The 26,701-nt window shown below is 39.4% G+C and overlaps 2 protein-coding genes across 13 annotated transcripts in view; both read left to right on the plus strand.

The window, feature by feature from the left end:
• Positions 1-7,571, plus strand: part of LOC139151372 (rab11 family-interacting protein 4-like) — a 51,996-nt gene extending 44,425 nt beyond the window's left edge. For all 12 annotated transcript variants that reach the window (XM_070724124.1, XM_070724125.1, XM_070724127.1 and 9 more), the window contains 3 exons: positions 281-418; positions 1,762-1,908; positions 2,666-7,571. In XM_070724124.1, coding sequence (XP_070580225.1) covers positions 281-418; positions 1,762-1,908; positions 2,666-2,779 — 399 coding nt within the window. In that variant the 3' untranslated portion in view covers positions 2,780-7,571. The remainder of the gene's footprint in view (positions 1-280; positions 419-1,761; positions 1,909-2,665) is intronic.
• Positions 7,572-12,767: 5,196 nt separating this feature from the next.
• LOC139151368 (lethal(2) giant larvae protein homolog 1-like) overlaps positions 12,768-26,701 on the plus strand; it is a 73,974-nt gene continuing 60,040 nt past the window's right edge. The window contains exon 1 of the mRNA XM_070724123.1: positions 12,768-13,081. The gene's annotated coding sequence lies outside the window, so the exon portion shown is untranslated. The remainder of the gene's footprint in view (positions 13,082-26,701) is intronic.

Raw genomic sequence — 26,701 nt, forward strand, 5'->3', positions numbered from 1 at the left:
AACCATCTGCAGCTTCTAATTGTTAGCGATCACGACACTTTGGTATTATCATTGGAAAATCAAAGAAATAAGACATATAAGTGTACAGCTTATAATTGACATAGAAGTTGGGAATTGAAAAAAAAAGTTTAGAAAACAATGAAATTGAAATGTGCCATAAAATTTTGATATTTTTATGAGACAAAATATAACCAGCAGTTTGCAAATTTTGATGTTTTTGTGAAGCAAAATACAACCAACAGTTTACAGTAAGAATAAATTCTTCCTTCCTGTATTGCAGTTGGTTGTGGAGATGTCCAAAGAGCTTGAAGACCTTCGGAGGTACAAAGCTGAACAGAAGAGTATCGGTAGATTCAGGGCGTCAGACTTACCCAGCAGATGTGCAGAATTAGAATCGGAAATCAAAACTCTCAGACAGGTGGGTAATTTTAGCAAAAGCTGACAAACAGCCTTTGACGCAAATCTGAAATCAATCTGTGTAGTTGATATGCTCTCCAGGTGGTGAGTGACTTATTTTTCGCAAGTCGTTGCATGTGGGCCGGGATCATTACTGTGTGAAAATAAGAATATGACATTTCGGCTGTGAAGGTCTAAAGACAGGAAATGTTCTCTAGAATGCTAGAAATAGCATGTCTGTCAACATCCCCCACTTTGGGTGTTTGTTTCTCATTGCTGTAGCTGCAGTTCATTACCAAAATATGGTGAATCACCATGTTTTTGCAAGGTGGACCTATATATATGCTACTTGGGGGAGGGGGAGAAGGCTTAATTTGAATGGTAGCAAAAATAAGGTGGCCCTATAAATATACATAGTGGGGGGGAGAGGGGGTAATAAGTGTTGACGTACATGCTGATTTTGCACTGTGCGATCGAGATCCAAATTGGGGTACGATTTCAATAAAGGCTTACTTTACTTTACTTTGCTTTTACATATTTACATGCATTTTATTGCTAGAGTTGAAGGCACCCTGAAAGGTGAAAGCGGCTTTCCCTTTTGGCTTTGTCATTAAAGGTATACTGTCACCTGTTCCAATTTTGCCACAGTTACCATGGAAAGAGAAAATCTAACCAATCACAGATTTTAAGCGGGTGGCCGCTTTTTTTAAAAACAGCGCCCTCACATGGGCATTTTGAATACCAAGGAACGCCCCTTTGACCATATATGGGCATATTTAGATTACAGGTGACTGTATACCTTTAAGTTGCCCATAGACCTTGCTGATTATAAATTCCACAGACCATCGTAAGAATAAACTTACAAAGCACAAGTATACTAAGGGCTATCCACACAAGCGCCGATTAGTAGATAAACACCATATATCGTTCTTTCAGTAAGTGTTTCTTTGACACTTATTGAATGATTAACCCTTAACCCCTAATGGTCCTGCCAAGTTCATATATCACAATCAGGTCAAGTCAATTAAAACCAGCAAAAACATACCGGTATATGTCCCATATATTGCATTTCAGCAAAGACTCTGAAGCACTCTGAAAACATAGATACCATATTAAACATGATTTTTACTGACTTAATCCATGACGTCCATACCATCTCACGTACATGTCAGGGGCAAATATCTACAGGTTTTGGTTTAATACCTTCTCTTACTCACTCAGCAGATAGGCAAAGGGACAGGCCTGGCAAGATAGGGGTTAACATATTGCTACATTGTATCCAACGTGACATTATAATTGCTACATTGTGTCCAGTGTATGATGTAATCACAGTTCTTTATTTACTGTTGACTTTTCTGTTCCCAGGAAAACATAGCTTTGAAAGAGACGAACGATGAGTTGAATGCCCAGGTGATCCACAGCAGTGTGCAGCTTGGAAGATCATTGCTGGAGATTGGTCCCTGCAAATCAGATTCCTTCGCTGCTGAAATAGAGACTGCATCCAAAGATGAAGTGAGTTAGCTAGTAAATAGTCAGATAGAGGGTGCGGATGGGGGTCTCACCCTTGGGGGAGAAGTTTTTGCATTGGATGCACCGTTCCTAAAAGAGAAGCATCCAAATATTTAATGAATTATCAACTTAAATTGACAGCAGAGGATAGGGGCAGGGTTCAGACAGAGCTCATTATTAGGGAGGGAAATTGGTCATGACACACTGTTCAGGTGAGAGTTTGATCATAATGTGACGGTGCCTCAGGAGTGCCAGGCCTAAGCTTGCTTTGTAGGGGTGAGGGGAGTCAGTCATACCGTGCAGTTTCATACATGTATCAAACATCTTTGTAATTGTAGAAAAGTTCTTTTCTTCATTTCAATATCATGATATAAAGAAATTTTCTGAGTGTAAGATGTATGGTTACTGGCGCCTGAGGTTCTGAGTTTTAACCATTTTGAAAACTCTGTCTTGCTTTTCAACTAACATGTAAAATCAGCCTATAATTTTGATTTTGACCTTACTATATTCATCAAGAATTCCTTGATTCAATGAGCACTGTCATTTGTTTGGCCTGAAAAAAACACATGCTGTTCAACATCATTAAAATAATCAAATTTGTATTCACCATTGGTTTTTACCTTGTTAAAACTTGTTTCCTGGTTTTATTGCAGCTAAATAAACCAATATATTTCATGCCTCATTTATCTCTAGGGTCTTTTCTGCTTGTTTGGCTCTTTCATGGTCATCCTTGTAATGTACTTTCCCTTGATTTCCGCAGATAATGAATGCACTTAAGGAACAAGAGTCCTTGAACAGGGACCTGAAAGAGTACATTGACAGAATCCTGGTGAGAATCCTGGAAAACAACCCGTCCCTGCTGGAAAGAAAATAAAACATGATTGCCTCGTACAAAGTTGTTTGTCGGAGGACTTTCGTTTGAAAAAGAAAGACCACAAAAGGACACAGACTGAAAAGCAGAGGAAAGGATTTGGACTTCAGTGCAATTTACGTTTCACTCAATCAAGGATAAAATTACGGTACTACTGCCATCACATGATGAGGCCTTTTTGAAGTTGCAGCAAAATGCTCTCAATAGCGCGGTGGTGAAGACAGAATTTTTGAATTTGAAGCAGCCCTCTTTGATAATTTGCTTGTAGAATTTGCAGTAACTGATGAGGCCCCATAATGGTAGTGCATAGAGTGACATTTACCGTGGGTTCTTAATTCACATGTACTTCAGCACAGCCCCTCTATGATGGGTCGGAGACTGCACAGTGCCCTCTCTGGCAAGAATCAGTTGCCTTCACAAGTAAAGGAGGAACTTAGCCGTAAAATGTCCCTATGAGATGTTTTGAAGGACAAAGTTGAGACAAAAGAGAAGTTCAGACAAACTGACACTCCTCGAACATCTGTACACTGATCCCCAGTATGATATGATGTGCACCGTGGTATAGTTGTTTCTCCATGATGTAGCTGCAATCATGTTCTAAAGTACTGAATTTCTGTAACAGTACAGTCATCCCAGTTATATAGCTACAAGTAGCTCCAAAGTGAATTCTAATTCTGTTTTTGACAACAAAAAGAGTACTTCACACAGTTGCAAGGTTTGTACCTACCAGTAATTGCATCACTGTGCTATGTAGACTGTTGTGTACAGCAACAGAAAACTAACATGGGGGATATATGGCATGTGGAATCATTGTCAATATGAGATTTCTGATTTTGCTGTAGCCACGTTAGAGTGGTAGTAGGAACTGACCATAGAGTGCCATAGAGAATATCTGCCTGGGTAGTTTCTTCTCAGTTACCTCGTAGACTAGGCATTCATGCAGCTTAGAATTGAAGCATGCAGCTGTAACTTCTCATGTTTCTATTTTTGTATGCAATTGAAAGTGTTCATCTCCCTTAATTGAGCAACGATGAGCAGAAATCGAGGGTGGTAGGGTTGGGGTGTGTTGTATTGATAGCTGCAAACTGTCATGTGAATTGCTGCACTTTTACAGTCACAGAAATTCTGCATTTTTTTTAATGCGTACTTTTGATTTAGCTAAGCTGGCGAATGCTGTCTTTCTGCAGTGCGACATGTGCCAAGTTTTGCTCAGAGAAATTATCTCAGAAAATAGTATTGTCAGTATAGGTACAGCATTTTTGTAACTTTTTGATGAGAAAACAGTATTCGAAAGACAAGCTTTTTTATTTTTGGTTTGTCATTAACCTGTAAATTCAGTGTTGAAAACAATTAAGTTAAATGTTTTGTACATTTTTTTTAATTTGCAAGTGATGTGTTTTTTTCTGCCATAATTGCCTGTCTTTCTAATGCATTGTCACTGAGGGCGCTAATTCAGTTTGTAGGAAGAATTAGTCATAGATGGCGCTCTTCAAATTTGTTGCTCTGTGACGACTTATCAACGAGATGTATGACATTTTCACATAAATTATTGCAACCAGAGATATTACTGATGAAAACTTTTTCAACCGTTGTAAAATATTTCTACATCGCTGTATTTTAAGAGATCTATTTTTTGAAAGATTGAAACATTATATCACATTTCTTCGAGAAAGAGTAAATCAAATGTTGATAGGGAAATTCTAATAAACTGTAACATGGTTTGACTTGCTTAATGATCATGAACAAAGGGCATGCTATACTCTTTCTAGATGTAACTTATTGAGACAAAGCACTGGTTTTTAATTCAGTGCAAAATTTTACTTGCTATTCGTTCTGTGATGGATGTTACTAAGAGCACACATTCTCATGTCAAGGTCAAGTTTATGCAAATGTCGTCGTTGTAAAATTTAAAATGAAACGCAGACCATTTTTGAGCGTTTTACTGCTGTTTAGCATCCCTGTCCTTGCATTGATGCTTCTGAAAGATATCAGTGCATTTCACAAGCAATAACGTTTTGTTGCAGTTCAGAGGGTCAAAAACATTATGAATGAAAAAAAACTGCTAAACTGTGGAAATGCTAGTGCTTTACTGATTTGTCTTTTAGTGTATGAACACCTCAGAAATGGTCTGTGCAAAAAGTGTCAGTTTGTACAAATTTTGTATCCTCGACAAGATTATTTTTACATAATTTTTTTTTACTTCACAGTTAAATGTTGTGCCTTCTTGTGATATTCGGGTTGCTCTTGAAAAGAATGAAAGAAACTCGTTGTCTCGATATGGAAATTCCAAGATTTGGCTCAGAGAAAGCTCATGGCAATTCCCACTTAAGGTAGAATGCGCAGATATTCGGACTCTCAAACTTTTACAATTCTTTTCTGATATACCACTTGTTGGGGCTCATTTTAAAGCCCTTGGTGTAAGAAAACATTTTACCAGTTTAGGTTTTCGAAATTCAAAAATTTTCTTTTTCCTCCATAGAGTTAACACAGGAATGGCGGCCATTTTGAATTTCAAATATTGGCAAATCTTGGGTTATTTGTTTCTCTAGTACCAAAATTTGCACGGTGACCCCCCGATTTTTATTCTTGATTTTGAAAGAGAATGGTTAAAAGATTCCCTGAGCAAAGTGTGAGCAAAATTTTAAGTCTTTCACTTTCAAGGCGCATACCGGTACTACATTAATTGCACTACAGCAGGTTGTTGCAATGCATTATGCAGTAATGCCTACGTACAGCACAACATTTCATTGTGAAACACAAAAACAAATTTTATGTACATCTTTTTTTTCCAAAACACAAAAATGACAAATTTTGAGGATTTAATCTAGTTCTGATGTGCTAGGACCATACAATGTAACTTATTGATAAATATCTTTTTATTTTAATTCAGTGCAATATACATACATAGCCAGTACTTGTTTAGGTGGAGTCACCTAAGGCTGTGTTTACCCACATTTAAAAACATTTTCACCGTGAAAGTTAAGAATTTCAACACTAGTAGTGTTTCACACAGTTCAGTATATACCTCACTGGTGTTTTATACTGCTATGGAAAATAGGGCAAAATAAGAAATATAGCCAGAAGTACTGTTAAATATAGAACCTCACCCCAGAAGAAATTTGTCTTTAACTATTGATGTGGCTTTTAAGGAGGCATTTCTTGCAGCCGTGGTAACTACTTCAGTTTGTCAGCAGCTAAATGAAGCATGTCACAAATTTTAAAAGCATGCTGATTGGTTGTTGGCAAGATGTTTAAATCTCTCAAGGTCCAAGATTTTGGTCAAAAAACCTGCAGGATAAGGTCAGGAACACTTTGTAATGTCATAGTGTTTTTAAGCCTCACCACTGCTTGTAGGTTGAAGGGTTTCTTATCCATATGTGCCCTCCCTGATGGTCATAACTACACGACTGAGTCGTTAAAGGTGCAAATGCTTGAAATCAGAGTTACTGCCGTTGCTTTCACAACAAACTGCTCAACGGTTACCGCGTATTTTTACTGCAGACAATTTTGTTTGATGTTTTTCTTCGGTGTTCTGCTTGCTAAAGCATGTTTGACGTGACAAGTATTCAGCTTGCCAACACATCCCACATATGTGTGGCATATATTATGAATGCAAACATTAATATAACAATGCTAACTTTTGACGCTTGCATACTGGATGTTTCAACATTGTTTCGAACAAACCATCAAGCTATGATTAATGTGTTCAACGAAAACTGTTAAAAATCAGCAAAATCTAATGTGACTAACATTTGTAGATGTGGTACTGTGTTCAGTATCTTGACATGGACAAGACGGAAAGAAGATACATGAACGATGAATCTGTCCACATATTTCAATAGCAATTCATAGCATTATAAAGAAGATATATTAAAGTCAACCAGAGCCAATCAGAATCATGGATCATGCAGTACACCCCCAAAAGTTACCCAGTCTTAGAAGTTACTTAGAATAGCAAATCACAGAAGAATTTAATGTTTAAAATCGGCCAGTGAGCCTTTATTGTATGACATGAACAAATGTCTTCATAGTTGAATGTCAAGGAAAGATTTCTTACAAAGCTGGTATAGTCGATGTTTCTGGAGGTCACTGTTCAGTTTGACCCTCTGTAAGTTCATTGACATTTACTTAACTACCTTCTCTACTTCCTAGCTCACTTGAACAAAATAGATATTTATTTGGAAAGTTCCCTAGAACCTGCAGTATTCCCTGAATTGTGTACTGTTTTTATGATTTTTTTTACATGTTTTATTTTGTGAAGTTTTTTCACATTCCTTGGAGACAATTAACTGTGTTCAAACTGTGTTTTTACACCTGCTATCAAAGATAATTCTTCTTTTTTTTCATGTTCATTTACAACTTACAAACAATCTTGACTTTGTTTCATACTTTGTTATAAAACCTTTGTGCATTTGTTTTGAAAAATTTCCACTGCGTTGTTAACCAGTTTTGTAGTTTTAATTTTGTTTTTAATCATACCGGAGATCTTGTAATCTGTTTCAAACATCACATTTTCATTGGTGCTACGAACGTTTTCTTTTCTTCAGCTCTGTCTTATTGTTTTGTTTTGTTGTCCCTTCTGATCTTGCAAACACCGCAATACACACACGGTCCCTCTGACAGACTATGATACACAATGAAATGGCTAATTTAAGCAGAACTTAGTGCTTGCAACATAGTCAAGAATTTACCAACACTAGCAAGACAGGGATACCAATTCTGTACACATCTAAGCTTTTACATTTTCTGTAGTTGTTGCATCTATGACAATAAATTCCATGGTTCAACTTTCCAAGACAGGCCAATCTTCTTGTTTTTGTTTGGATTGATGAGTGATGTGTTACGTGTGGTATAGTCGTGTGCATTCCATCTTTGCTAATCCTCCATAGGAGGTACCTTTGGGCAGTGGTACCGGACTCACTATTGGAGGATGGTGAGTTCAAGACCTGGTAAATCCAGCATAATGGATTCATTATTGGAGGATGGCGAGTTTGAGACCCGGTAGGTCCAGAGTAATTAAGGGACTCGCCGTCAGAGGATGGTGAATCCAAGACTCTGGCACGGTGTTGTGCCCTTGAGCAAGGCACTTTACTCCTCATTGCTCCATTGAGTGGTGAGTTGTAGGTACCTCATCCTGTAATTGAGTGTTTGCCTTTTGGATGATGAATATATAAATAAAAAATATAAATGGGAGAAAGGCATGTGTGGATTCTGAACTTACCAAATAAACAATATTTTGAATACATTTGAGATAATTTCTAAACAGCGAAAGGGGTATGTATATTGCGTTGTTCACGGTTACAGGTTTGTTACTAAATATAGCTGTACGCGCGCGACATCGGACACGCAGCTTGAAATGCGGACAAATTTTATCAATGTTGCATACATGGCCGTTTTTGCAGCTTGTACTCTGAGTCGTCAATATGCCTTCTAGTATTCATTGTTACGCTAGCAGTCGCCCACTGAGATGTATTTTCGTCGTTCTTGCATGCGTAATTTTCAAAAGCGTAATCTAAAAATGCGGACAAATATTTATTTTTGCATATTAATGAGAGAACAGTGACGTAAACTGTGAACAGCCCTATTGTTGACACTGTCTGTTGTTCTTCAGGTAGACTCACCAAATTCACAGCTGCGTGCACAACTTGTTTTCTGTTAATCTCAGTGGAAATATGACTCTCTGAACATGAATATGATTTATATGTAAAATTGTGCAAAAGGAAAGTATGTTGGCTAGATAATAGCAATTCATGCTTCACGACCACCACATGAGGGTCTGACAAAAGCAATGTTACAACATATAGAAATAACGGACGACGAGCTGACCGTTAACGTTTATTTATGGGCAAGGGTGAGAGGAAAGCCAAAAATTAAGCCTCGCCCGTTAATTTGGCTTTCCTCTCGCCCACGCCCATAAAAAGACGCTAATGGTCAGCGCGGAGTCTGTTATTTCAATTATATTATCAACGAACCCCGAAAAACCATCAAAATTTACGAAAATTTCCCGTGCGAACGACAACGGGGCCCCAGAACCTGTCAGTGAGTAGTGCGCGCGCAAAAATTTTGCAAATCCGGAGTTTTTTTTAAAAAAGCGTCTAAACTTGGCCCACAAATGCTCCACCTTATTTTGTGGTTGATTATGATCTTTGTACAAATCACAATTTTCGTTTTAGCCGTAAAGTTACTATGTTTACGATATTATTCATATTCACGGGCATGAAAACAAACCATTACTGTGTATTTGTGGGTAGTCACGTGGTTCAGCTCGACCAATTAAAACGCAATGGACAGGGCATGGTAATATAATAATATTTCACCGTAAACTGACAACTGACAAACAAAATCAACTTGTACGAACTACACAACCTGTACTTGCAGGGCTCGAAATTAGCGGTAGTCCCGCGTCCCTAGACTACCAACTTTTCATTTGGGCAACCAAAGTCCATGAAATGGTAGTCCACACGGACTACGAAAGACCGGGACATAAAATTCAGACAGTACTTGGCATGTCCTGCCCGTCACTTTGGAACGAGCTAAATTGCAGTCAAATCCAGTTGGACACAGAAGGCCAGACTATGACTTTGTTAGCTATTTACAAAGACAACCGTGCAGTGAAACTTCGCAACAAAGTATCTCAACTGATGTACTAGGATGACAGGCGCAGGAAATAAATGGCCAATGAAAACACATTTTCATTGCATTTTGATCATAATGTATCAATCACAGACAATATTCCACCTCCCTACAGAAAGCCCATGGTGTATTTTAAGCCCTGCTACATTATGTCTAGTCGTGCTGAGAAGGTCGTGGTCGTTTTCATGACGACTGTCCAAATTTTGCGTACAATTCTGAGAGTGAGCGAGTTGTCAACAGGTCACTAACTTTGAGTATCAATGTTGTCCATTAGGCCAAAGAAAGATGTTTCTGCGTCATTTCAGAACCTCCGCGTTATGGCTTTTTGAGGGTTACATACTCATCAGTACAGCTATCCTTGATATCCCTGTTTGCATGTCCAAAAATGCTAAAAAGAAAACGGAAGTATTATGCAGCCAGTGATAAAAGACAATAACTGTTGCATCAATAGTGCCAAACCAGCATAGTTAAGAATAAAAAAAAGGAAAAAAGAAAACCGCTTCGCCGCATCACTTTTGCTGAATGTCAGGACCAGAAACATATTGGGGGGGGGGGGGGGGCTTTATACCTGTTTCCTTTGGGAATCAGGTTTGCAAGGATTCACATCAAATGACTCGAAAATTCACTTCATGGGCAGAATCTTGAAAATTGCTTTTTCTTGTCTGGTTAATGAAAAACAATAACCCTTAACTAAAATATGCATGGGCTACCAGCCATTGTCACTGGGCTACCAACTTCAGAAAATGGTAGCCCAGGTGGACTACCAGAGAAAAAAGTTAATTTCGAGCCCTGACTTGCCATCACCACAATCTGTCTGATGTGGCAAAGGATGTTGCAAAACAAACTACAAAAACTGAATAGTTTTTTTTTTATTTGTAAGACATTTATTCCAACGTAAATGGCAAAGAAAATCAAATCTGTAAAACCGTGAAAATGAAAAGTTGTCCAATAAAAGTTTAAAGTATTGTCTTCAGAGAAGTAGCAATTTAGCCTGAAGAAGAGAGAATATCAGTCAATACCATTTTAGGAATTGCTTTTAAGACACATTCTTTACCTTCAAGTCTAACACGGCTTGAAAGGTTTGTTATAAAATCATTAACTTTATTAACCAGCTTATAAATGAAATACAGTGTATTCATCCATAAAGATAGATAGCATTTGAGTTGCATAATGTATGATTGGAGGGAAACCTTAATCCCATCTAGAGTAACTGAATTTCTTATGATCCAAATTGTTTATTTTACAAGGAGATACAGTATATGTCTTATGTTGCATTATAATCATTTTGAATCATGTCATACACGTTTTTATCGAGTGCTGCTCCTCAGAAAGGCTCAACCGGGATGAAATACTGACTAGGTTTTAGTGATATCAATGTTTCATAATTATGATTAATTATTTTTGATAATTGCGAAAATAATATCATATTTTAGACTATTAGTGTCTAGTTCGCCTGTGTTGAACTGAGGTCAAATAAAATATATGTTTCTGTGATAATAAAGGATGAATTCACATCAGTTCAGTTTTGTCCTAGATCCTGTGAACATTTTGAGAAATTGATGTGTGCAATGGTGCAGTGTAGTACAATCTGAGAGGTATTTTCAATTTGTCTTTTACTAGTAAAACTGTTAGAACACCCCAACGGGGAGAGCACGAGAGGGGGGTGTCCCCCCTCTCACATCGAAAATTTTGAGAAATTGATGTGTGCAATGGTGCAATCTGAGAGGTGTTTCAATTTATTTCGCACAAAAAATTGAGTAACCCCCTTCTTTTTCTCCACATTTTGAACAGCCCCCTTGAAGTTTTCAATTTTTTGAATGACCCCCTCACATTCCTCCGATCCCCCAGGTGTAAATAATGATGGCTCCCTAATTAAAGTCATTTACTGAATTGCTTACAATTCTTGTTGAATTCAGACGACTGAATAATGAAGTTTTGTAATTGTTGGTGAGAGTAAGATTCTTCGCCTATTTTTGACCATTTTGACCTTTGACTTAAATCCATGCCATTTCTTACTAATTTCCAGTAAAGTGACTTCAAGTGGTTTTGGCATCACTCTTTGTAAGACCGTAGTTCTCTAAGTCTAGAATATCATGGCTTTCTTCATTTTGAATTTTTAAGCTGATTATTTGCTTCCAGGATTCAGTACAATTGAGGAATTGAGTAGTGTTTCATATTCCTATGGTCTTAATTCTCTCTTGCAAAAGTATATTTGTACCTCCTCTAGTTTTTGCAATCATTTCCCATTGTTGAAGCCTGCCATTTCTGTTATCATTTCAGATATCTTTTAGTCTTAAGATATTAGTTATGTGATCATTTTACACAGAAGAGCACACTTCCCTCGTTCTGTATGTTATTCAGTCAACATCAGAACACTATGTGTTCTGATCTTGGCTGAATATGAACACTGACAGAATTTCGTTTCGGCAGGCTTGGCGATATGAGCGCCCTCTATAGTTGATACGAGAAAAATACGAAGGGCTTTTCAAGGAGAACATTTTGTCACTGCACTGGTAGGTTTAATACCTGTCATCAACGGCACGGTAATACAGTTTATTGGTTCGGGTAAGATTTATCTGATAAGGAATACGTTATTTCCTTTTCGAGAATTCTTTTGTTCCCACACATATTGATGTGTGTTTAGGTGGTAGGAAATTAAACCATTCCACATGAATAGAAATCCCGCTGGCTCACCAAACACCAGAAGAATACTCAAACGAGACGCAGTTACCAAATATCACATGAATCATGAATAAAGAAGATTAAAACGAGAGAAATAAGTGCTCGGTGCAAATTAGGTCGCTGAAGTCGTAAAAGGAAATTTCATTTAATCACAAGGAAAATTAACCACGCATGAAAATCTATGTGCTCCTTAACAAATATGCTGAATGTTTATGGTACTGTAGTTTCATTATGGGATGAGAATTATTATAATTCTTGCTATTCTATATATATATATATATATATATATATATATATATATATATATATATATATATATATATAGACACACACACATATTTTAATTTATTGGCACAATGTATCTATAGATGCTAAAATTGGAACACCCAATTTACTTTATATACATTATATCCCCCCCCCCCCCATGGCGAAGCATTTAATTAATGTATGTTTTTGTTTTGATCGATGACAAATTCGGATCTAGGAAACTGAAAGTGTTTTCTTCCCCTTTCCATTCCGCTACGTAAATAGAATGAGTCACTAGTTAATGACTTCCTGTGTTTAGAAATTCCTGACAAAGCTGCAGGAGTCGAAACAAAACCACACACTGGACGCGTGCAAATCACTTTTCTGCTGAACTGAAATGCTTGGCACCGAGAACCGCCGATGATTCATTCACACCGTTACCGCTACTGCACTTCGAGGCTCACTTCCAATCATTTCCGGGCTTCATGTATCAGTATCCGCACGGCCTCGGTGATGGAGCGACTTTGAAATCGCACAGCAGCGGCAAGGGATACGCCGACAGATCTTGAAAGGGTGGTCAGACAAATATCTTTCGCGTCCCAGGATATGACAATTTCTTATGAATATGTGCTAATTCCTGATCTTGGCGATTTTAGCTTTGCAGATTCCCCTTCAAATGTTGAACATCCCCTCCGATGCCTATTGGTCGAGCCCTGATGTCACAAGATAGGCTTTGGGGTGCAGGTCAGATATTCATGCAACGTCTTCGTTCATTGCCTTTACCTGGCTTGACCTCAAATGACATCTACTGTGTGTGGCTATCATTCTACCGCTCTCCACAGATAGGAGTTGAGATCCTACCATAAAAGGCAAACCGTCCTACATAGTTAGTAGTGCCAATGCTCTCATAAAACTCGAACCAGTCTTTTGTGGCTAGGTCACACAGAGATAATATAATTGTGCTCAATATACTATTTTAATACCTGGTATTAACTTTCAAAGACGAACTATCATGAAACAATGATCGTTTACCAGAGGGGGCGTCCCGGCTGACGCCTCAAGGCACAACCTGAATATATGTTTTATTCGTTCTGATCTTAGAATGCCCAGACAATTGAATTTCGTCGATACGAGTTCAAGGATATTCAAAGACATTACTTTTTTTGCCACACTCTTTATATTGTTTACTAGGAGGCGAGCAGTGTGAGCGTGAGAAATTTCCTACTCACCCGTGCCCTGGCCTGGCACCGGACAATGTCCTCGAAAGGGCATCTTGACACGGCCCGGGCCTAGTTTGTATCACAGGCGCTCCTTATCTGGTAGTCCGCTAAGTTGATCAATTTTCGGATCTATCTATTGATCCCGTAGTCGATATGCCCGCTACTGTGAGTATTTAGGTTACAGTGGCGGGCATATCGACTACAGGATCGATAGATCAAGCCGAAAATCGATCAATTTAGCAGACAACCTGTGGTTTGTATGTCGTTCTGTCCAACTGCCGCTAAGAAACCACGCGCGTTTTGGGACAACGGTCTGTGAGCATTTGGTCTTTATTCCCATTCTAAAATACGATAATGAAAAATTGACATTTATGTCTATTTTTCATTTTATTTAGCTTAAATCATACAAGAAATCGTTATTCGATATGCCACCATCATACTTAGCCAACACATCACAATTTGCCGGGGTTTTACGTATCGGTTCGCAGAGATACAACCACAGCAATGTCAGGCAGAAAATTGCTGCTTAGTGGGGTAGTTGTTGTTGTTGTTTTTGTGTGTTATTTGAACTCCAAGAAAATACTCGTGCTATACTGTAACTCGGAGGTCTAATTTCATTAGCATTTTGATCATCTCTCTCTAATCGAGTCAGTGCTTGCCAACATCATTTTTAGTGTCCAATTCTTGTGTTACTAATATCGTCCTCATATGACAGTTATCCCAGCATCACCCTGATACTGAATATCACTGAAAACATCAGTATCTTGCTCAAACCACACTGGCTGTCCCACTTCTGCGTGTAGTCTTAAAACGATTATTAGCCCAGGTCTACAGGATCAGGATGGCCCTCAAACAGCGTCGAATAATCAAACTGAGTGCAACATCTGATACATTACTGTAACTCACAGTACAAAGCAAGGTTGTACATACGGCTGTAATGGGTTCTGCCAGTTCGTCTTATTATCCCTCGGGAAAAGGGGGGGGGGGCACGAGCAAATCTGAACTAGCACAGAGTGCGCCGAGGTCTGATAAAGTAATAGATCCTCGAAAAATGGTACACAAACTGTCTCGCTTCTACTGTCTATGAGTCAACGGAAGGCCATTCTCGGTGTTTCCGAACGGGATGAATCAAACGGCGGAGAAACGAGGGCTGAACTCTGGGTATCAAACGCACAGTAGACTGATGTGCGGGCAGTAGATCGATTTAGTTTGGAAAAGATCACTCATTACTCTGCTACACATAACCACAAACGCCCCAAGGCATATGTACATATACATCTACACTGTCTAGGATTGTGAAGGTCGTGCATGAAAACCGCATCTACGTTTTATTGGGTCTTTACAAACTAGTCAGGGTTTCCTTTTGTAATTTAAATGTAAATATTGAATGTTCTTTCCCCATTTTCATTGTTCAGAGGTAAATGTTGAAGTCATTACTTTTGTCATCGCCATTTTCATGTTCTATCTTGGCTTTAGGTTGTTTATTATCAACCCCTGGACGGCACCCAATCCGCGCAAGGACACCTGAATGAGCTCATTGCTGTGAGGGCCGCCTGCCGACCGGTCGTTGAACCACAAATCCGATCACGTGTCCTTCGGAGCTATATTAAGGTAGCATGGGCCTCGGGGACAGATGTTCGGAATCTCAAAATTTCCAGTTTCTCTTATGATCTACCACTTGTTGGTACTCATTTTAAAGCCCTTGGAGTGAGTGAAATTTTCATCCTCTTAGTTTTGTGAAAATAGGAAATATATTTCTCCCAGAGAGTTAAGTTACCACAGAGATAGCGGCCATTTTGAATTTAAATATTTAAGGTAATATGTTCCTCTGATACCAAATTTGCATGCTTATCTCAGATTTTTATTCTTGACTTTGAAAGAGCGTGGTTGAAAGTTTCCATGAAAAAAGCTTTAGCGAAAGTTTGTCTTTCGCTTTCGAGTCCGACTCTGTCCGACCAGTTTAACAGTTCTCTCAGTCCATGGACGTAAAAAAAGACGTCCATGCTCAGTCATAGGCCACTGGCGCACTTTGTGTGGTGAGTTCTTTCTGTTTACTGGTACACTGTATTCCAGTTTTCAAATAAATAAAATGGATATTCGAAAAGTAATGATACGGTTTTCATCGTTTGAAATTTTGCGAGAGACGAGGTGGAAAATGAGGGCATTATTCCCGCCAACTCGCGTTGCAGAGCGTTTTTTAATCATAATCGTGCTTATAATATGACAATGCGGTGATTTGCTCAACAGGTTGCCGAAGCGGGCCAGGTCAGACAAACAGGACGTGAGAAAAGATATGGGATGGCTATTGCATCACGCGGAAAAGGACGTTGGCGGGCAAATTTGCATTTTGGTAGCGTTGGTGTACTAATCACGTGCCCATATCGATCGACAGTTCGATTGAGTCAAATTAGGACTCAACCAACCATGATATCTTGTTCTTCGAGCGGCTTTTAAAGAATTAAAGCGTACAGCTTTCGCTGCATTATGATTATTGAATAGTACCTTCGAGTTCACAGCGTGAGTCATGGACAATGTGAGTGCCACCAACGCTCTACTACTAGCATCGGCCCCATTGATGTAGGAGATGGCCATCCAACTCCATGTTTTTGGTAACTTGGAGCACGGTTGTGGAGGGACCGTGCTTGGAGAGGCAGCTATTCAAACCGGGCCATGTTATCCGCAGCTTCTGTCCAGAGTGTGGTTCAAACAGACTGTGACCCAGTGCTTTCTTGATAATATTACAGGACAACGACGAACGTGCCAGTGCACCATGCACTAGCTTTATACATACATCGGAAGCCTGTTGTTGGACAGCTTAAAAATAGTGTGGCATAGCAGTGTAGCTCAGACCGGGGAGCTTTTTTATATAATAGCTTAATATCGAATATGTTGTACTGGCCCGGGGCCGGGAATCGGTTGTACCATGGAGGTAGCTCCTACTACCTCCATGGTTGTACAAAGGGTCAACATCCATTCGCCCTTTGTGCTGTATTCCGCTGTTGGCGATCATAGGTATCAATGCAAAGGCGGGAGTCAGGGATGTCGGTCAAGATTCAAAGGCCTGTGACGTGAAACCACCCTGGTGAACCCTGTGCTTCATTTGACATATTTGGCCGGTCAGCTGATTACAACGGACGTTAACAAAGTTTTGCATTATTTACCAAAAGAAGGTACGACACTGAAAATGGAAGCATTGTATAAAAGTACGACTAAAAAGTGGCACACACGATGACTCCACAATGAAACCTTTTGTGTCGCTTAAGCGATTTCAGTGGACAAGAAATCTAATTCTTTGTTTGGTTAGGGAGGAGGGTGTTTCACATTGGTTTTTCTCCGCTTTGTAGATCTTATTGTAGACACGTGAAGATTTAGTCTATGAACATCAAGATCTCATATACGGATGTTGGTGAATGGATAAAGTACACTTTATTGATTTCAACATCCATTCGTTTGTTGGCACAGCGCCAGCGCGTCCCTAAATGTACAATGGAAAGTGTGGATTCCAAAGTGGTGAGGTAATAGCGTGCGTGGGGGTTGCACATTGCTTTCCTCCAGGTGACACATCCCCAGAAATCCAATATCCCCCCGTTTTATCAATAAGCGCTTCCGAATCTAGTCATAAACGAAAGCGAACTCTGCTAATTCAAGGTAAAGAAATCCACGTGTTTTCTTTACGTTTGGCAAGCATTGATCCGAAGTACCAGCATTGCATTGCTGGTGATGCGATTGAGAGTGGCAGGTGATGATGACGTATACCAGACAGATTTCCAGCTTGGCGTTCATCTGTAACAAAAGAATGACGTAATGTAGCATACCCGGACCTACTTTTTAACACGGTTTTTTAGAAAAGCGTGTTTCGTATATATTTCAAATCTCGTGGGACCAGTTTGTCCAAATATTGATAATGCTGTACCCTGTCATGAGACTCGTGCCCTGGTACAAGTTTCTGCACATAAGACTGGTGGGCAATGTTTTTCAAACGTCAGTTCCTCTCAGCGGCTTGGTTAGTCCCTATAGTCATGTTTTTGTAGACCTGACTGGCTCAAGCCTAAGTCAAGGTCCACCTATCATTCAAGGACAGATGTCGACCTTGCACGGCAAAACACAACACTTTTCAGAACTCCAATCGGCGATGGCCTTATCTTAGACAAGCGGTCGAAGGAAATACTTCGGTAAACACGGAGGTGTAACTGCAGGATAATGTCCTCACCGTGTGAATGTTGGGTAGCCTGACCTTCTGTGACCTTTAACCTCAAATAAGGTATCGTTCCTGACACTTAAGTCAGGTGAGTTGTTGTAAACTACTGTAAGCGTTAGAATGGATATATATATATATATATATATATATATATATATATATATATATATATATATATATATATGTTTGTGTGTTTCTCAAAGAGCATCGTAAGAAACGTTGTCGATGGTCGTAGCCCCGCCTGTCGCAAGATCAAAGTATAATTAAAATTTACATAATATAAGAACCACTTGTTGTCAACCGTTTCTTCGTAATTTGGTCGTAGACACTTTTTATTGGATACATTCCATCGACAGTAACCATGGTTACTTACTAAGCCTGCTTTGTGGTTTTTATGTGCCGTTGCTTGCATACATATCGGAAGGTATTTAGGAACGATAGAATTTACCCCCACGGAGCTGAGAACTGTAATTTCATGGTCTGTTGATGTTTTGGTCATTAAAACACGTTTATCATCAACTTAACTCAGGTTGGCCTTATTAACCAAAGCTACATCTGCCTTAACCCTTTCACCACCATGGTTTGTCCCAAATCCATTGTTTTCTATGGTAAAGTTGGACCTGTACACAGGGAACTGGGGGTGAAAGGGTTAAAGTGACAAAAGCCTCTCAGGTATTTGTCAACTCAAAACACTCTTCCCTTAGTCATGTTGCACTCCGTGCACCATGGAACCTACTTCGAGGGTCTATGTGCAAAGTACTCTCTCTTTGGTTTTCTGGAAATATATCGAAATTCTGAGACTTGAATGCTCCGAAGCAGTTAGAAGAAACTATCTTTTTATGTCTTTAACTGCGGAGAAGCATTATCCTAGATTTTATGGGTTGATCTTACCATAGACCCTCGAGAAAAACGTTTTTCTCGAGGGTCTATGGTACTACCTGTACTATACCACCAGACTGATCTGTTACATGTCAAACAAACCAAGCGTGATGCTTTATAATCAAGTCATTCGTGAAATTCATGCTGTTTTGTATCGGTATGCAAACTTCATCTGTTTGAAAAGTTTTGGTTGTTTAGCTCCTTTCAAGGCATATCCCGTCCCGATAACATCCATGTTCCTCGATAGCACCGGCCGTGACGTGACGCCGATCTACCAGCGTTGACAACAGCAGAAGGTAGTTGGTCTACTTACCTGCAGGAACACCGATAGGCCGGCGCCAAGTCGATCCGCTTCGCCAGCGTTAGTTGTTGGGATCTTTTAAAATATGTCAAGCATTCACAGCATTTGTAAAGTTACGTAACGTCCGGTTGCTCAACAATAGTACAAGTAAAGACCTAAGATTTGCAACTCTAATGCTCTCTCTCTCTCTCTCTCTCTCTCTCTCTCTCTCTCTCTCTCTCTCTCTCATGTGCGGCATGTACCATTAATACTGAAAAATTGACGTTGCATTACCATGGAGATATTCGATTCTCATTTCTACCCCCATGGCATTAAGACTTCCTTCTATAATTGTTTTTGAACGAAATACTTTGGACTAGTCTCTCCTCTTATATTTGTTGTCCTTTTCTCTGTAGGATGGTACTGGCTCGTGCGTTTCGGTCCATGCCGTCTAAGGGACCGTTCAGTTTTTACGGCCGGGGGCCCGGCAAAATCCAGGGGGGGGGTCATCGTAATTTTGGAATCCGCAAAAGGGGGGGTCATCGCTTTTTCACTGGTAGGAAAGGGGGGTTCACCACATTTTCAAAAACATAATACCAACAATAAAGTTCACTTTATGCCATGGCCATGATCGACCCTCTTTACCGGCGGGCCGCCTTCGGCGGCCCACTACAATAAATATACATTATGTATTACCCATGACCCTCTTAACGGGCAGACGCCTTTGGCGGCCCACTCCAATTAGGTTTACTTCATGCAATGGCCATGATCGACCCTCTTTACCGGCGGGCCGCCTGCAGCGGCCCACTACAATAAATTAACTTTATGTAATACCCCACGGCAATCTTACCATAAAATTCCCAATTGAAGCCGCGGCTTGTACTAGAAACATTTTTGAGGGACCCCTGGGATCACGCACTGAATAATGGTAATGGCTGCGCGCCTTCAGCGGCCCTGTCCAGTAAAGTCTACTTTATGCAATCTATTAGTGCAAGATGCGAGGTATAATGATATTCAAATATGCAGATTACATTAATGAGCATTGTTTCGGTATTGAGATTCTATGCTAATGACCCTTAATCAATGTGGAATATTCATGTACCTCGGATCTTGCATTGTATATATGCAATAGCCATGATCGACCCTCTTTACCGGATACCGGATACCACTAGAATAAAGTTGACTTTACGTAATGGCCCATGACCCTCTTAACCGAAGGGCTGCCTGTGGCGAACCACTCCAATAAAGTTTACTTTATACGATGTCCATGGACATGAGTTGTCTATGGAAATGAAGTTAAAAATTGCCTTACAGTCGTCCTAATTAACAGACGTTTCAATGGATGTGGCTGAGAAGTTTGTGCACTGGCATCTCTGCTACACGAAAGTGCGCCGTGTACGGGAGTTCAAATCCAAACCATGCGGGTAAATTTGACATATGGGTTTTGGTTATTTTTCAGGGGGGGGTCATCAATTTTTTTCGTCTGACAAAGGGGGGGGGGTCATCTTTTTTTCACAAAAAATGCAGGGGGTCTATATTTTTTTGAACACCGGCGACAAGATTTTGCCGCCCCCCAGGCCGTAAAAACTGAACGCTCCCTAACTTGTGATTAACCCTTCGAGTGCTATTATTATTTCCCATCAAAAACTTTAGTGCAAAATTTTACAAATTTCGTGAAGATTTTGGTAACTGTTTTACAATTTTGGACCAAATAGATACCACATTTCAATGGTTACACTCTTTTGTCAAAAATTTGGCAAAAATCTGAAAAAAATTGACTGGAGTATATTTTATAAAGGCAACGAAATTTGAGTTTGGCGCTAAAAAGGTTATTGGTAAACATTAATAGAAATACTGTTTGCATTGTGAAGTGTCTCACGTAGCCAGCGTAAGGGGACGCCATGATTCAGCGATACCGGGTTGTTTGGGGTCGCCAAGCGGTCGACTTGGGCAAATATTTTGTTGGTGTCAAGCCCGCAAAGTGGCTTTATATCGTAAATATCTGCTGATCACTGCAGATACACCCCCTTTTGGTGACCAGGTGCCGGCACACAGCAACGTTAAAAATATGAGAACTTTCGCGGAGAGAACTAATATGAATGAACTATTTAAGAAAGCCTTATCCTGAGTTTGACAAAACAACAGTACATTTTGAATTTTGTTGCTTATGTGTTTGTCGTCGATGAATCCTCTAGGCTTGCAGAGAAAGCTGTACTTCCCGGTTCACTAGCTACAATAACGGATGTGCTGCATATATACAGCCCTCGGGTCAGGGGGCCTCTCCTTGCGATGACTAGACCTCATTAATGTTACCTAGTTGAATGAAGATGACTCAAATAAATTAAAATGTCCACATTCGAAAAGCAATCAATTTGCACTTCATATTAAATATTTACCAGCATATTTAGAGCTTGAAGGGTATTAACTGTAAAAACATACATGTAAGAGTCGTGTAGCGTGATCAATACCATGATAAAGTGTACATTATACAAGTCTTCTACACCTATATTATACGGTTGGGACATATATATATATATATATATATATATATATATATATATATATATATATATATATATATATATACGGTTAGGATATACAATATATTATATATATAATATATTATATATCCTAATATATATATATATATATATATATATATATATATATATATATTAGCGAGACCTCCATGACCGTACCAAGAAATTTGACAAATTTGTGCATACAAGGTCGCGCTGTCTGCTGAGCCGTGACATTTGCCCATTTTTCATTGTTCTTGTTTTAAATATCAACATTTCAGTGTTTGGGGAAATACAACTCTACATGCATGGCTGGTATCCAATACCATGGCGGTAGAAGGAGATCATCCTCCCCGCTACTATAGTACAATGCCGGGATGTGTGCGGCCGGACGTCGAAAACCAGAAATGACGATTGGGGACAATTTACACTCTGCAGAACAATGGGATATAAGAAAGGAGCCGGAACAGGGTTTTTGACCTACAGGGACAATTACAGGCTAAACAACCATCGTTCAGAGCTAAGTTGAGGTATCAAATGGTGTTAACCTAATTATCAGCTGGTTGTTAATCGCTTGGTGGAGACTGAAAGCGAGGCCACTCATCAGACACAGCATACGACTCTAGACCTATGGGAACCGCAAGGTCTGTAACCTCTGAACGAAAGAAGACAACAATGGTTGTACACAATTGAATACCACCAATTAACATAAATTATCATAAATCGACACCTTGGAGTTCAAGAGCAGTTGATTAGAACATAGACCTCTGATTGGAGCATATAGATACATTTGCGCCCTTTGAATGAGAAGTTCAGGCCAATTAAAAATACATGTTTTCGTTATCTCGACATAGCTCAAACTTTTTCGCAATCTTTTAAAAATCACCCATGATTTTATCAAACTTTATCGTCTTTAAAACGGGTCGCACTCGAAAATTAAGAAGTTCCCGAGTGACCTGCCTTCTTTCCTGACATTTATAAGGGAAATACATCATATTATTTTTGGCTCTATAAAAACTTCGCGCGAAAATAGAAACTTTGCACTGCGCTTATGACAAGACACAGCATACATTATCGGCTAGTGTTTAGGGTCACGGTTTACGTCAAATAAAGATTTCCGCAGTGGATGACCCAAGCTCTTACTGAGACTATGTTTGTTTGTATTTTGTTTTGTTTCGTTGAGAGAGAGAGAGAGAGAGAGAGAGAGAGAGAGAGAGAGAGAGAGAGAGAGAGAGAGAATGTTGACGTTGTGATACAAATAAAACACTTTATGAAAACAACCATACAGGTATGTCCGTTAAAGGTCGCCTTTTGACCCCTAAAGGTCAACCTTTGGCACAAAAACCTTGGTTCGTCGTCTGTTTGTCATTGAAAAAAGTGTTTAACAATAACTGATAGTCTTAATTAGTTTTAAACAGCATTGTCAATGATTTTCATGACCATGGTTTTCCAATTAAATTGTCTTTGTAATATTCAAATACGGTCCCAAATCTGTATCCAAAGGTGACTGTTGAAACGTGCTCAAGACCAACTTGCAGGCCACACTAGTCAATTTATTACTGTGACTCGCGTTTATTTTTGTCATCTCATTGCTTCAAGGTGTGACGTCACAAAGGATTTCACATGTCCCTATAAGAAGACGCGCTTATACATACCGGAACAAATGAGCGAAAAGCGAGATCTCTTATTGAATTCAAACATTTCATTTGGGACCCGAACAAAGCTAAAACGTTATAATCAGATCTTTGAAGGCTGTGTCAAATTCAATCACAGGGGATAACACGGTTCCAAGGTTACGTATAGGTTAGTGAGACATCGTGACACCTTTATCACCTGACCAGCCATCGTCTGGTTCAAAGTCCAAATAATTATTTGAAAAGCCAGTGAATGGAGCGCATAGAGCTAGCATTACAACTGGAAAATAATATTAAATTTTTTCACTGGTTCTCGCAATTTTGTGATTCACAAAATAGAAAACAGTCAAGTTTGGAACATTCAAGTGCAAAAATAAGTTCAGAAATTTTCTTCAATTCGCTTGGGAGGGGAGGGGGATGTTTAGCGCTGGAAATTTTCAATGAGTGACATGTAAACATGTAAATAGTCATATTCTTCCTGTGAAAATTATCAGAGTATATTGTGTGTGCTCTACAACCTATTATGGTCTGTTGAGGATTGTACAAATCTGAGGTAATCAACAAGAACCATCATAAAATATTCGCAAATAGCTTTTACGCAAGTCAGTATTATTAAATGACAGATATGCGGCCCTGTCACATTCTTAAAGCAGGCTGCTCACGTAATTCATTTTGACAAGTCACTGACGTATGTGTGTGAGCCGGAGAGGTGAAAATCCGCCCTCTTCAGAGTCAAAGACTTTATTTTGCCTTTCAAGTGTCGCGTTGTGATCGATAGTTTTCCCGGATAAAGGACACCTGGACACGAGACAAATCTGCAAAATTGTGTGACAGTTCAAAAGACTGTTTTTAGTCCCCAAACATTCTTCTGTGCGATGTTTTACGTCAGTCATTTGCACCGTGTAGTAATCCGTGCGTCATTGCCACAGGCACGATAATGAGAGAGCCGTTGTTAGCAACCGCCACTTTAACAAATGCCCCCACTTTAGTATCTACGCAACGAAGCAAATTCTAACTTTGGAAAAAATAATGCAAAAAGTCCAATTAGAAGATAACGAATTGATTTAAGGTAGTATGCGCCTCGAAAGTGAAAGACTTAAACTTTTGCTCAATCTTTCCTAAATGAAACTTTCAGCCATTCTCTCACAAAATCAAGAATAAAAATCGGGGGTCACCGTGCAAATTTTGGTACTAGAGCAACAAATAACCCAAGATTTACCGATATTTAAAATTCAAAATGGCCGCCATTCCTGTGTTACCTCTATGGAGAAAAAAATAAAATTTTCGATTTCCGAAAAACTAAGCCGGTGAAAAGTTGTCTTACGCCAGGAGCTTTAAAATGAACCTCCACAAGTTGTAGATCAGAAAAGAATTGTAAAAGTTTGAAAGTCAGAATATCTGTCCCCGAGGCGTGATGGTGAGGTTGTTAATGACGTCGACAAACGCGGTGATTTGTATTATGAGAGTAACTGGTTGGTATTACAATATCTCACTCACTGAATCCCGGTTCATGATTGTATCACAAACTCATCTTCTTTAAATTAAATGTATAGTATCTCCCTTTTCTCTGCGACGTGACGTGTGGCCTGGGTGATGCACTTATAGGCTGCGCACAGTACTGGTACACGTATAGCTGGCAATGTGGAAGGTGCAGATAGTATTCCCAACTTCAAGGTCACCCATTAGACTCCAGAGACATGCGCGCCCTGCTTGCATTTTATAAAATACAGAATGGAATATGAGATCCATACAAAATTCAAAAACTGCTTTGTCCGTTTTCAAGGTCTTTTATAACACACCTTATGAGACAGATGTATATGATGATGCCTCATGGCTCCCTTCGGCCAAAACTCTTTTGAGTGCACAAAGATATTTGGTATACGTTACATGTCCCATCATGCATATAGTCGTCAACATTTGTACTATTAATTGCATGACACGGATCATAAATTGTTTATGAAACATTTGAAAATGATATCGATATCGAGATAAATTGGCTTGGTATATTAACCATGTATTTGGGCCACTACATGTGTAAGCCAGTAAGGTATACATATCTGACCGAGTTATCAGAAAACGGTGTTGTTTTTAAAGAAATCTCGATCAGCCGACACAATCTACCGCACATTCCAGAAAAACTATCTGAAAGAGCATAAACGATGCATTGATACAGCGTAACCATGGGTTTTATTCGCGCAGACACGCCGAGGACGAATGTCGACGTAGCTCTCTATGTCGGGGTTAATCTTGTCTGATGTGATTTGCATGTCTATATGCAAATCAATTGAAAGTCTGCTGCACGCCTTGTTATCTTTTAATAGTGCCATATGCTGCATTCGAATTGAAAATACGGCTCGCCTTCTGCAGTTTTCTAAACCTCATTTTCACTGGGAGCTTTGTATTTACATCGAGATAGTATGGCGTCGTCACGTGAGTTGTTTCCAAGAATTATTCACCCAAATCAATATATTTCATGTTAAATGTCGATGGAAATGTGTGAGTTTTGTCGAATTTAGGAGTTTGCATCGGAAAATCTGTTCATAATTAAAGTATTGTGATTGAAAAGTTTACCTTTTTTCCATGAAAACTGTTGCAGGAAGTTGCATTTTAATCTTTTAAATTTTAAGCGTAATGAGCGTGATGTCTTGTCATTTCAGGCGACGCAGAGTGAGGTCAGGCGTACCTGGGAATTCGATACCCGGGCAGGTCAGTAACCTGGAAAAGGACTGATGATGAGTTCATCCTCTATATACACACAAACTTGTCAATAGAGGTATGCGTCGACACTGGCACCTAAAATGGAGAATTATTCACGAGATAAGAGGGACAAAGGCGATGAACTGAACCCAATTCGGATACTACAACAGAGATATTCCCCGGGCACAGCGTTGCCATGGAAACGGCCGGCCGGTGCGCTGAGTTCTCTTTCAAGTGTCTGCGCAAGCGTGTGTCAATATTAACAGTCCTGTGGTGGCTGAACAATGGACGTTGAATCGGATTTTCGTACATAAGCACTAACTGTTAACCGTCGATGTGATAAACACCGGGCGTATAGTTGTTGAACACGTAGTCTGAAATGGCATACAAGATGGCACTAGGTTGCAAACCAGGGAGCTTTTTTGAAAATTAAACGGTGCGTACGGCGATGCATCAATGTGTGACATGGGCATTTACCAGCCATAAGTAATGCGGTCCTTCGGGACTTACCATAAGTAATGCATACCTGTTATGATAAAAAACTTTTGGTAATTTTTAAAGACAAATTATATAAATATATGTCCAAACGCAACTGCATTGACTGGTTTGTGCTTACAAACATATGTGCATCCATCCATCAATCCATCCATCCATCTAAAATGGAAGTTATTCACTGGATAAGTGGCTTCCATCTATCCGTCCATCCATCCATCCATACATACATGCATACATGAATCCATCCATGCACACGTATACAATACATTAGTGTCCACAAATCACTACAACAGAAAGGAGTATGTATAGTAACGTGCACTTGATACAGTTGATAGCTAATGTCCAATGTAAGAGGACAGAAGGTAGATGATTGAATACATTACCTGTTCGCTGTAAAGCCTATACAGACATGACATTAACACATCTGGAAACACAGAAACAA

This window comes from Ptychodera flava, chromosome 15 (genome assembly GCF_041260155.1).
Source record: "Ptychodera flava strain L36383 chromosome 15, AS_Pfla_20210202, whole genome shotgun sequence".
In the NCBI taxonomy this organism is placed as follows: Eukaryota; Metazoa; Hemichordata; class Enteropneusta; family Ptychoderidae; genus Ptychodera; species Ptychodera flava.